At 41.4% G+C, this 12,751-nt stretch overlaps 1 protein-coding gene across 1 annotated transcript; it reads right to left on the bottom strand.

The window, feature by feature from the left end:
* Positions 1-224: 224 nt before the first annotated feature.
* Positions 225-6,142, bottom strand: LOC115257389 (toll-like receptor Tollo). Its single transcript, XM_029856926.2, has one exon. The coding sequence runs from the start codon at positions 4,974-4,976 to the stop codon at positions 1,032-1,034; it is 3,945 nt and encodes a 1,314-aa protein (XP_029712786.1). The 5' UTR covers positions 4,977-6,142; the 3' UTR covers positions 225-1,031.
* Between the last annotated feature and the right edge of the window lie 6,609 nt (positions 6,143-12,751).

Below are 12,751 nucleotides of genomic sequence, written 5' to 3' on the forward strand. Positions count from 1 at the left end.
CTAGGCAAGAGCGTGGAGGTGGATTCAACCTGATTCCGTCGCGCAGGGCGCTCGATGGCAAGGGGCGGACACCAGCGAAAGAGGTATAGGTATCTATTTATAACAAAAGATGGAATTGAAGTCACGATCGGCCGACCACGGCAGAGGAATTCTTTTCTCTTGAGGAGGGACTGTGAGTTGAAGAAATGGAGCAAAACCATCAGCGGGCGTTTGTTTTCATCAATTGAGAGTTGTATTTCGTTCTTTTTCTTCCGTTCGAAATAAATTATTATCCTATAATCAAATATACAATTTTTTGTATGGAGCTTTTTAGGGCTTGCAGTTTGTAGTTGTTTTGTAGCCTTTTTCCAATATACACCTAATGGCTGGCGGTAACTAATAGCTCTTTCGTATATTATCTCTTTTATGGTGATGCGTTTTATGGAGACTCTGGTTCACATGCCGAAATTATTATCAAATAGGTGTTGTTCGACTGTGGAGGCCAATTTTTGTTCCAATATACGAAATTTACTTCAGTAGCTTTATTATCTGGCATTGAATACACTTAAGATTAATAGTCAATTTATTTCGTTCAGTTAATAATAGTAATTTATAAAAACTAGTATCACGTTTATTAAGTCATAATTGTTCTCTTCTTGGGCATTTTTCGCTTCTGAAGTACATTCGTTCCGAAAATGGGGATTAAAATAGAGTCTAGTGTATGACGTTCTTCGATTTTGTATTCATTCCTATATAGAGTATCTTTGAGCGAATCATAATACACCGTTAATTATATTTGGCAAATAAGAAGTGTTTTAGCAAGCGTAAAATCCTTGCCACATTTGTGTAATTAGTGTAACGTTCCTGTAACATTCTATGAAAACGAACTGAATTGACTCGATCCATAACATGACTATGAGTTTTGTTGGTTTGTTTACTGTACAAATATACACATTTCACACAGAACAACTGAGAGTTAAGCTAACGCAATTGTGTACAATCGCGAAACAAAGTAGAATTTTAGTCTAACGTAAATGGTTCACAGGTATATCTTACACGAAATAAGCTCTTCCGTTGCGTCCCATCTGGGGCGTCTCCGGTATCGTGGAGTACACGTGACCAAGCGAGGCACTGGAGCGGCTCATGTTGTAGTGGGACTGGGGAGCCTCGTAATGCTGCGACGAAGCCGAGGAGGACTCATCCTCCGTGTTGCAGGTACTCTGTGAGGGTGTGCTCTGAGGTACGGCCACCGGCATGGCCACTCCCGGATGGCTGATCTTGCACCACTGATCCACAGCGGTAGGAGCCGGCGTGTACCGGAGGTTGGGACTCCGAGTGATGTCACCCAGCTTCTTCAGCGTTCGGTCCTTGTTGACATCCGGTAAGGCGTACCGGAGTTTGTCCCAGAACTTACGCTCTCCCCAGCAAGCAACGGTGCACGTTCGTATCAGCAGATTCATGATGGGATCCATGGCCACCAATTCTACTGGCGCAGTCAGCACCACCACTATCTTGTGTCTTCGATACGCTGGTCGAATGTTTTCAATCACCGATTGTAGTGCCACCCGAAACTGTGGCTGAGACCACTCATTTTGCAGAAAGTTCATCGACACTACCAAAATAACCTTCTTCGAAGCATCCGCTGCATTCTGCAGTGAATCCGAGAGGAACGTATTCGAATGGACATCGCGATGGTGTAGGCAAATAGAGTAACCATAATGTTGGAGCTCTGCCCCCAACAGCCTACCAACGAACTCGTTATCATGAATACTGTACACTACGTAGCTATCATATAGTTTGTCACTGTCCTGCTGATTGCTAGCCATTATAATTGGATCCTTCACTAATCTTACACCGTACTTGGCATGAGCCCACAGTCGCACATCTTGTCGGAAGACACAAGCTAACGCCACTATCAGAGCCGTCCCAATAATTGCCACAACAATCGCGGCCAGCAGAGGAACGTACCCTCCTCCGATCAATCCGTGACCCCTCAGCACCGTTCGATGCACTGCCGGTGGAGCCACTTCGTTATCAAACTCCATCCGATTTTCACAGGAACTAATAACATCGCCAACCACTCGATTGTCCGCACAAATCATTCGATTAATGTCAAAGTCACCGTTAACGTCTCTTATCCACCTTTGCATTTTGTGCAGCGATTCACAGTCACATCTCCAACGATTGCCCTCCAGGGAGACTTTTCTTAACGATCCCGTCTCTGATGCCGCGGCCAAAGCATGCCACGGAGAGAATCCGCTTATTTTATTGTCACTCAGATTGATCACTTCCAGAAATTTCAGATTTTCAAATGTCTTTTCACCAACGTAACCGATTGCATTATGGTCCAAATACAGTTCATTCAAATTTGTTAACTGATCAAACTCAAAACCGCGAAGTTCTTCGACGTAGTTGTTTTCAAGGTGCAACACTCTCAAACTGGGAATACCGTTAAATGTCCTATTGTGCACGTTTGCGATGTTACTATTGTTCAAATAAAGCACTTCCAACTTCTTCTTCCCGATAAATTGATGGCTGCCCAGCTGTTTCAGATCGTTTCCGTCCAAGTAGATCGTAGTCGCGTCCATTGGAATGTGCTCGGGAACCTCAGTATAGTCGGCATTTCCGCAGTCGACAATGTTCGTCTTCCACGTGTGGTCGTGGTAGCAGCTACACCGGTCCGGACATGTCATCTTACAATCACACGCATCAAAATCACAACAATGGCACGTCGCAAAGCAATGCGTTTCATACTGGCACAGGAAGTCGTGTGTGTTCAGATCCATCAACGGACGGATCGAGGCCCCTCGCTCATGCTCCATGGTACACATTACCGTGTCCAAATCCATCACTCTGGGATGCTGCCTCAGGTGTGACAGCTTGTTAATACCCTGGAGCCACTCCATCGTGCAGTCACAATGAATCGGATTATCTCCAATGTAGAACTGTGGCATGTCTCTGTCGTCCCCTACACGGGTCAAAGCCAGCGCTCCAATCTCCAGCTTTTTAATGTAATTTCCATACAGCACCACCTTCTCCAAGTTCTTCTTGTTTAGGAACGTCCCCGCAGCCACTTCCTCCAAAACATTGTTATTCAAAAACAGGGTCTCAATGCTATCCGGGATGTTCTTGTTGTCCACTGACACCAGGCGATTAAATGAAATGTCCAACATCTTGATCTGCAGATTGTTCAAATCGTAGTAGTTTCCCAGCTCCGTAATGTTGTTCTGGTGCATATCCAACCACTCCAGCGACGGTGGCAGATGGCTGTAGTCGAAATTCCGAATCTGATTATCCGAAACATTTAGGAAAACAAGCGCCGGTAACGACGTAAACACTCCGCTGATGTCCTCCAACTCGTTATTGTCCAATCGGATCGCTCTAATAGTGGGATTCGAGCTAAAAGCCGATTGATCGATGTGACGAATCTGATTTGACGCCAAGTTGAGCACGTGCAGCGATGACAGGGTAACGAATGCATCCCGGGATATGTTCGTAATCCTGTTTTCCACCAATCGAATGCCAAGCAACTGTTCCAAGCCTTCGAAGGAGGCATTATAAACGGTGACGATTCGATTTTTACCCAAATCAAGAGATTTTAGGAAGCGTAACTTTCCGAGCCCTTCCGGAATGTCCGTCAAATGGTTGTCATTCAAGTTGAGGTCATTCAGATTGGTGAGATTTTCTAGGGCTCGGGGATGCATCGATTCGATGGCGTTGGACTCTATGTAGAGCTGGTTCAGGACATACAGCTCGCTGAAATGGTGCTGGTCAATTCGTTTCAGCTTGTTGTGTGAGAGGGTGAGTGCTACGAGGTTTTTCAGATCGCTGAAGGCATTGTCGGCAATGGTTTCGATCAAGTTGGATTCGAGGTTAAGTACTTGGAGGCTGTAAAGCTCACGGAATACATGCCTGTCAATTTTTGTGAGGCTGTTGAAGCTGATATCCAGCACGACAAGGCGCTTGAGACCGGCAAATGTATCCCTGTTTATCCACTCCGATGTTAATTCATTATGTGACAGGTCCAGTATTTCAAGCCGATCAAGGCCTTCCAGCAAACCGGGGGCAAGTACTGACAGAGAATTGTTCTGTAGATAAATTTGCCGTAGTTCACGAGGAGATTGGAACAACTCCGGAGGAAGGGCTACCAATTTGTTGCTGGACATATTTAGGACTTTGAGCGAGCCGAGGCCAACGAAGGAGCGGTCAGCCAACGAATTAAGAAGATTGTCCTGGAGTAGCAAGACGTTGAGTGATCTCAACGATGATAGGCCGTTGTCGGGTAGCGTCAATATATCGTTGTACGAAAGATCAAGAACTTCCAAACCGGTGTTGCAGGCTTTGCCGGGAGCAGTAGGTCCATTGCCCCAGTCAGAGAATCCAAGCTGGGAAATGTCAGTGAGCCGGTTTTTGGTCAGATTTAACTGTCGCAGTGAAAACAATGGACAAAACACATCGGTCGGCAGACTCCAGATGTTGTTGTCGGCCAAATCTAGCCTTTTGAGTTCAGTTAGTCCACGGAAGCTTTCCGGGTGAAATTCCAGATTCATTGCTGACCAGTCCGTGTTGTGGGTCCTTAGTGAAAGCGAGCGAAGGTCCCTCAGCGTTGAAAGAACCATCGAAGGCACGTACTTTATCTTACAGTATTCGATCTTTAGATCACGTAGGCGTTTGAGGGAGCCGAGAAATGCACCCGAGTGCTGATTGGCTTCAAGTGAGCTTTCGAAAAATAGAATGTCACTGCACTCGAGTTTGAGCGAGTTGATGCGCTCGATTTGGTAGGAGCTCAAATTACGCATGAGCGTATCGGTGCCACCGATTGTTTTCAGCTTACACGACAGAACAGCCGTCACGGTGTTTTCGTCTTCTGCATTCTCGTCGATCACTCGTTGCCATTTGCATCCCTTCGGTGCGATGTCCATTCGACTCATTAATGTAGACCGGGCGGCAATCGATACCACCAAAGTTAGGAACAGCAGACTTTTGAAGGAATCCATCGTTGATTTGGGTTTTCCGGTATTCAAGAAACGTAGAAAGGAGTAGGATAATTCACTTGTAGCAAAAACTCATGGAAACGCCAATTTTGGGAATATCAAGGCAAACACAAACAAATTTATCTTCCACGAAACACTTCAACACCCGCTTTTTGTCGCCAGTTTTAAATTCATCGCTTTTACACAATTGTTTTCCAACCGCATTAATTGGATCATTTCATATCACACATTCTTCTTCTGACGCGATGATTGCTTCCCACACTATATTCAGCTCTTCTGCGCTTGGTAGATTCAAAGTCACACGTTTTTTCATTTCATCTTCTCATCGCTTCTGGGCAGACAGCATCTCTTCTTATCGCTTGCGTAACACACAACAACATATCACACTCACTTTAGATTGCGTTAGGAAATCGTTGTAGCCATTTTCCGAAACTTAACAATACTCTAACGAGATAAACCACTTTTCGTCGCGGCCGCTTCAATGCAGAACATTTGTATATTAGAATATTTTGGAAACTGTGTCTCTCCCTCACTCACTCTCTCAGAGCAGATTCAAGAGATGGGGGTGTTATAAATCGGTCATTGAAAATGTAAAAGTCTCGGACGATTGCGTTTTTGCGTCCTATCCCGAGGAGGGTCGAAGTTGTAACTGAAGTTTGGTTCTCTGATTTCGGCAGAAAGACACAAATTTTTGGATAATGTCGGTTCTATGCAAGGGCCAACGATGAACAAAGCTGGTGGGGGTAAACCGAGAGAGCCCGAATGCACCCGAACCGATGAATTTCGCTCCGTTTCTTTTGACAAGCTCTTTCGCTGGAGGGGAAGTTGCATGAACATTCTCAGTCAAACTCTCCCTCTCACTTGATTCCGACTCACTCTCTCGCTCCTATCTCGCCATTCTTGTTGGGATAAATTCACCCGCCGGGCCAAGTGCATTCGGCTTATTGCATGGTAAACCCTCATAATTTTCCGTCTCTTGCTTCATTATCTTCTTCGTCCCACCCGTGCAGCTTCCCCCTCTCTCTCCCGCTCTTTTCCACACCGCCCAAGCTGGCCGAGTGTTCCCATCAATCCTGTGGCCATGCATTTTGTTTCGGTTTTCGGCCCCTTGTCAGGCCCACTTCGTTGCGACTGCGACGACTGTGAGGGTCCTCTCTCGTCAAGTCCTCTTCACATAGTCCTTCGTCGGTTCGGTTCGTCCATCCTGGTCGTGTTCGCTTATCGCTTCACTGCATGTGCTAACAGATGCAATTTCCAACAAACTAGAAGGATAGCCTCAGGTACCAAACCTGGACCTGGGACCGATCCGACTGAAAAGAGAAACTATTTCAGTTTTGGGCTTCTCCGAGGATACCTGATAGGAACTCTCCTCGGTGCGGTGCAAGGAATCTGTTTTGGAAGCCAAGAAGGCAGAAATGTTTACTTTCTTAAGAACTACGGTTGCAGTCAGCCAGCAGAAGAAGAAGCTCGCCTTTTGTGTTTTGTGTTTTTATTTCATTTAGCTTACCTCGAGAGAAGACTAATTTTGGGATCATAAATGCGGGGAAATTTAATTACGTACGATCCGGCATGCTCTGGTTCGAGTTTAGAGTGTTGTTCGGATAAGGGTTGTGTGAGATGGGCACCGAATGCATGAAATAGGGCCAAGGTCTTGCCAAGGGAAATCGGCGAGCAACTCACAAGACGTTTTTTATTTGAATATTTTATCGATTTATGACGAATATGCGAGAGTGAATACTTCTCCTTTGCGCAGAGCACCAACCGAAGCGATGGTGGTGATTTTTAACGGTAATGAAGATGATAATGAGCCTTATACGACTTGATTGGAAGTGAGATTTTGTTTATTGAATGATCATTTTCGACTTCGACCGGTGTTCGTGCGTGTGGAATGGAGCGGCTTCGATGGAGACTATGTCGGCTGGGTAGTGCAATTTGCATTCAGTTGATTAGGCAATTTGAATACGGAATGAAGCTGAGGCTCACTCGTTGGTCGATCGAAAAGTAGGAGAAAAGTTTGATTGTACCATAAAGCCGACACTAGCTGAGGGGAATACACAACATCAACTAATTTGTTTTTGTAGCCGCATTGTTGGAAAATAACTACAATTTAAATTCCAATAAAGCAGCGATTTGTTAATGGATGCATTTTGGTTTTATTGCGGCACCGTTGGTGTGCAGTGGTGTGTACTTACTTGGAAGCTGATTGATAAATTAAACCAGAATTAAGGAGCAGAGAAAATTACCATGATACGTGGAAGGAATACATATCATATGAATAATTTTGTTGGTGACGGATGCCGGCACTTTTTCAAAGAATTGCTGGTGTATTTCAAGTTTGATATGATGCATTTAGCTTCCAAATATCAACCTGTTTTAGAATAAGATTGAAGACATTTAAATTTTAGGCACCACAATGTATAATGCCAATATTTATCATATTTTTGGCATATAATGATGACGAAGTTATCCAATATGAACTGTAACGGCCTCCGTTACTCAACAGGTTTCTTCTATTTCAAACCAACTAAAAACAAAAGATTCCAAAATTGTGTGTTTTGTTTCTTATTCGTGTATTTTTTTTTACAACAAAAATAACGCATTCAATTAGTGCCGTAAACAATTGTTATCAATTGATTGAATGCATAGGCCGTTTTCCTCCTTATCGCACCGACCAATGCACAGTGGCTGATTTCGTCATTTTAGCGCGCTTAATTAATAACTTTTTTACTATGAAGTTTAGCGTCGTGGCGTCTTCGAGAAAGTTTTTCACTATAATAAGGAACTTCTTTTGAACTTCTGTGGAAAATGATCAATCCCCCTAAAAGTGAGATAGAAAATTTATTTTTTGAATTTTTCAAGATACGCGGTTATTGTCTTTACAAAAGTTGTAGAAAATGTTGTTTGAAGCAAATTTGCCGAAGACACCAAGTTTGTAACTCCGTTACTTTTCAAGATACGTTACGTTTTCTAGATTCAGCCCCTTGAAAAAGGTTTTTGCGCAGTAACTTTCTAAAAAATGGTTCTACATTTTTCTCATGTTCTACAAATTTATAGATAATGGTAAAACACACAACTTTGCTGAACATAACATTCCGCTATTTCCAAAACTAAAATAGTTTTTACGGTTTTTATAGTTTTTTGGGCCATATTTCAAGCATATATAACTTAGCTATAGGCAATTATATGCAAATTTCCTTTTACGCAGGTTAAAGTACAAGCAATTGTCTCTCTTAGAAAACAAAAATCATCAAACTGAATGAGACTGTAAGATGGTTTTTGTATAGAAACGTTCATCCATTTATGTTACTCTTATATGGGCTTTATTTATATTTTCAACATATTTATTGGACAGTTCATGTCAGCTTGCATTTCTGTTGTTATTGTAAGTGTGTGCTCATATAAAGAAAGGTTTGTGGTGTATTCTGGATCATCCATGAGTACACACCAAACGCTTTCAGCAATATTTTGCCGAATTTGGCCGAGCTGAAAGGGTTCAGCAAATTTTTTGTTGAACTTTCGGCAAAGTTTGCTGAATTTCAGCAAAACGTTACTGATGATCAGCAGAGTTTGCTGAAGAAATCAGCAAAATTTTGCTGAATTTCAGCAAAATGTTTACTGAAACCTTCAGCTCGGCAAAATTCAGCAAAATTTTGCTGAAACTCTCAATCGATTTTTGGTGTGTACGTTACATAAAAACTCACCATCTTCTTCTATTTTCTTACTAACTTACAATGCTCCACGAAAAGAACGCATAAAGTGTTACTTATTTCGTCGGATCGCGATTTAAGAGCAGCTTTCTTGAAGTGCAATAAGATTATAATTTACTATAACCAATGTAGACATATTATGAAGATATGTACTACTGGGACCATTCACAGAACATGTCACGCGCATGTATAGAAATTCATAAGAAATGACGCTTCGTTCGCCCTTTTCGTGGCCTAAGTGGAGCTGACATGAACTGTCAAATGAATATGTTGAAAATGTAAATAAATTCCATATAAGAGTAACATAAATGGATGAACGTTTCTATACAAAAACTATCTTGCAGTCTCTTACAGTTTGATGATTTTTGCTTTCTAAGAGAGACAATTACTAGTACTGTCACATGCGTAAAAGGAAATTTGCATATAATTGCCTATAGCTAAGTTATATATGCTTGAAATATGGCCTAAAAAACTATAAAAACCGTAATAACTATTCTAATTTTGCAATTAGCGGGATGTTATGTTCAGCAAAGTTGTGTGTTTTACCATTATCTATAACTTTGTAGAACATGAGAAAAATGTAGAATCAATTTTTAGAAAGTTATTGCGCAAAAACCTTTTTCAGAGGGCTGATGATGAAAAACGTAACGTATCTTAAAAAGTAACGGAGTTACAAACTTGGTGTCTTCGGCAAAGTTGCTCCAAACAACATTTTCTACAACTTTTGTAAAGACACCAACCTCGTATCTTGAAAAATTCAAAAAATAAATTTTCTATCTCACTTTTAGGGGGATTGATCACTTTTCACAGAAGTTCAAAAGAAGCTCCTCATTATAGTGAAAAACTTTCTCGAAGACACCATGACGCTAAACTTCATAGTAAAAAAGTTATTAATTAAGCGCGCTAAAATGACGAAATCAGCCACTGTGAATGTGGTGCTACCTTCTATAAGCGAAAAATCGCTAGATTCCTAATGAAATGCTTCTAGAGATTCAACCATTAAGTTCTCCTGAAGTTCCTCTAAAGAACCTAGTTGGACTTCCTCCTGATAAATATTTCCCCAGATTTTGCACAAATGGTTCCTGCAGAAGTTGTTTGAAAGCTTCGTCCCGACGGATGCTGGGTCATTAGGCCGAAGGTCATTAGGCCGAAGGCCATTAGGCCGAAGGTCATTAGGCCGAATGGTCATTAGGCCGAATGGTCATTAGGCCGAATGGTCATCAGGACGAATTGAAAGTTAGCCGTTGTTTTAACCTTTTCCAACAATTTTTGACAAAAACTAGTTTAACAATGGAACTAGAAAGAATAGCCTATGTTTTAAAGAAGGAAAAATTTATGAATTGAATATCAGCAGTTTCAGCGCCAAAAACTATTTCAGCAATGATACTAGAAAGAACAGCCTATATTTAAAAGAAGGGAAAATTCATGGGTAAAATATCAGTAGATTCAGCATCAATAAAGTATCTTCGTGCCTGTCACACGATACACACATGCAAAATGGTCATTTGCAGAGGAAGCTCTCAGTTAATAAGCTGAGAAGCAGGCTTTGTCTCAGTGGGGACGTAACGGCAAGAAGAAGACCCAATGACCATTCGGCCTGATGACCATTCGGCCAGAGATTGCTTTGGCGGGTTTTGCTGAAACTCATCCAGATATTGCTCCAAAGAATTTCCTCCAGAGATACCCACCGCAATTATTCAAAGATTCTTTAGAAAGCCTTCAGAAGCTCCTATAGAAATTTTCTGCAGGGGTTGATGAATAATTCGAGGGTTGCTCTTAGGATTTTCTCAAAGATGCCTATACCAATTATTTCAAAGATACCTCTAGGGATTCCTCACCAAAACTATGTTCAATGATTTTTTTTTTCAGAACTATATCCAGAGATTCCTTGATAAGCTCCTGGAAAAACCTAGAGAGGAGTCACAGGATGAACTTCTGGAATCTAAACTGGAAAAATTCCAGGAGATATTTTCTTAACAATTTCTGAAGGATTTATTGAAGGAAACTCTGCATAATTATCGCATTGGTTCATCTCTTAAGAGCTCCTTGAGGAATCTCTGAAGAATTCCCACAGAAAACTCTGGAAGTATTTCTATTCGATGAATGATTCGGTGCAGCAGTTTTTGGATGGATGTCATTAAGAATTGTTTGATGAAACTATAACAGAACTCTTGAAGGAATCTCTAGAGTTGTTCAAGGTAGATGTTCTTGAACGACTGAGTTTGCTTGAACGGTGAAGTTTGCTTGATAATTCTCTAAAAAGGGGTTTTTAAGAGAAATCTTTGAAAAAGTTCACGCAGAACAATCTAGATGAGTTTCTGGAATTATTCCTGCAATAGTTTTGGACGAGGAATGTTTGAAAAAAAAAAAAAATCCCACAGAAATCTTAGATGGAATTCTCAGAGGATTGTAAGGTGGAAGTAATTGTAAGATGGAATTTTAAGAAGAAACTCTGAAAGATTTTCTAGATTTCTGTAAGAATTCGTGAGAGTATTTCTGGATGAGCTCATGGAGAAATTCTTGTTGCAATCTTTGGAGAAACTGATAGCTAGATAGCTGTCTTGGAGAATTCCTATATAAATTCTGGGGGGACTTCCTTATTTTATGGAAGAATTCATTAGGGTATCTAAATATGCTGGCAGGAGGAACTGCGAACAGCAGCCTAAGCAGCAGTGTTACGATAGACGAGAACACTTTCGCGATGTAGTGGAGGTCTTAATCTACCTCGGATCCTTATGCCCGGCAGACAGCAACGTAATGCACTCGTGACTCCCAGAATCAGTGGATGACGGGCCTACTATGGGCTCCTCGCACTAAATTCGCCATGTACAAGACGAGCATAAGACTTGGACTATGCTCGGGAAAGATATGCAAGCATTCCAAGTGTTAGAGTGTCGGGTGCTCAGGGCCATCTTTAGCGGTGTACAGGAGAACGGTGTGTGGACAAGGATGAACCACGAGCTCACTGCACTCTGCGGCGAACCTGGGATCCGTAAGGTGGCAAAAGCTGCAAGAATACGTTGTGAGAATGTCGGAAAACAACTCTGCAAAACTAATGTTCACAAGAGATCCGGACGTTATAGGTAGACCTAGGGGTGGGACAGGGGGGCTTGGTTTTGTCAGCGTGCAAAGGAGCGTGGTTCAGGTAAAAATATATCAAACGAGTGTTGTAAACTCAGGAAAAAAATATCAAAGAATTTCTTGTGGAATCTTTGAGGAAATTCTTCGAGAAACCTCTGGAGAACGTGCTGGGAGATTTTTTTGAATAATTCATAGGAAAAGGTATCCAAGAGGAATTTGTAAAGAAAACCCTGCAATAATTCTTTAAGAAAATTTTGGAAAAACAACATCCAGCATGACCACTGTTTTCTCCCGAAATCTCAAACATGCTCCTAGATCCTCAGTTGCTTTCTAGAAATTCCAATTTATCGAAAAACATATCATGAAATCTCTAGAATCTATCAGTTTCCTATTCCAAGAATCTCCAGCTTTCAGCTAGAATAATGAATGTTTGCTCAATTTACAAACTTCTTCCATGAAATCCAAAACTCCATACCTTAGCTCCCGTATGGTTCCAGAAACTATAACCTTTTCTGAAATCCGGTTTTATTTTTAGAACAACCCTGTGAATATTATGATTTTTAAAATAAAAATACTTTGATTCTCCTCCTTTGCATGATAAATTTCACTTGTCCCTATTTAAAATGGTTATTTTTTGTTTCATTCCATATTATATCCATATTTCAAAATATTATTACTGTGCCAAAGAACACAAAAATCAACACGTTTCACGGGACATCCATCAGTTTTGTGTCTTTGGGTAAGTTTAACTATCTCTGAAAGTTTCAGCTCAATCAGTTAAAAACTAAGCTGGCGCAAATAAATTGAAGTTTTAATATGATTTTCAGCTGAAATATGTGTGAAATTGGAAGAGGTCCAGTTTTCCGCTTGTACGACGGTTTGTATTGTTCGATTTATCATGTTTGTAATTCGTGCATCAAAATAGCATTCCGGGTACGATTTTGAGAATCACTTTACCACCTAAAGGAATTCCTGGAGAAATCCGTGGAG

This window comes from Aedes albopictus, chromosome 3 (genome assembly GCF_035046485.1).
Source record: "Aedes albopictus strain Foshan chromosome 3, AalbF5, whole genome shotgun sequence".
NCBI classification, from domain to species: domain Eukaryota; kingdom Metazoa; phylum Arthropoda; class Insecta; order Diptera; family Culicidae; genus Aedes; species Aedes albopictus.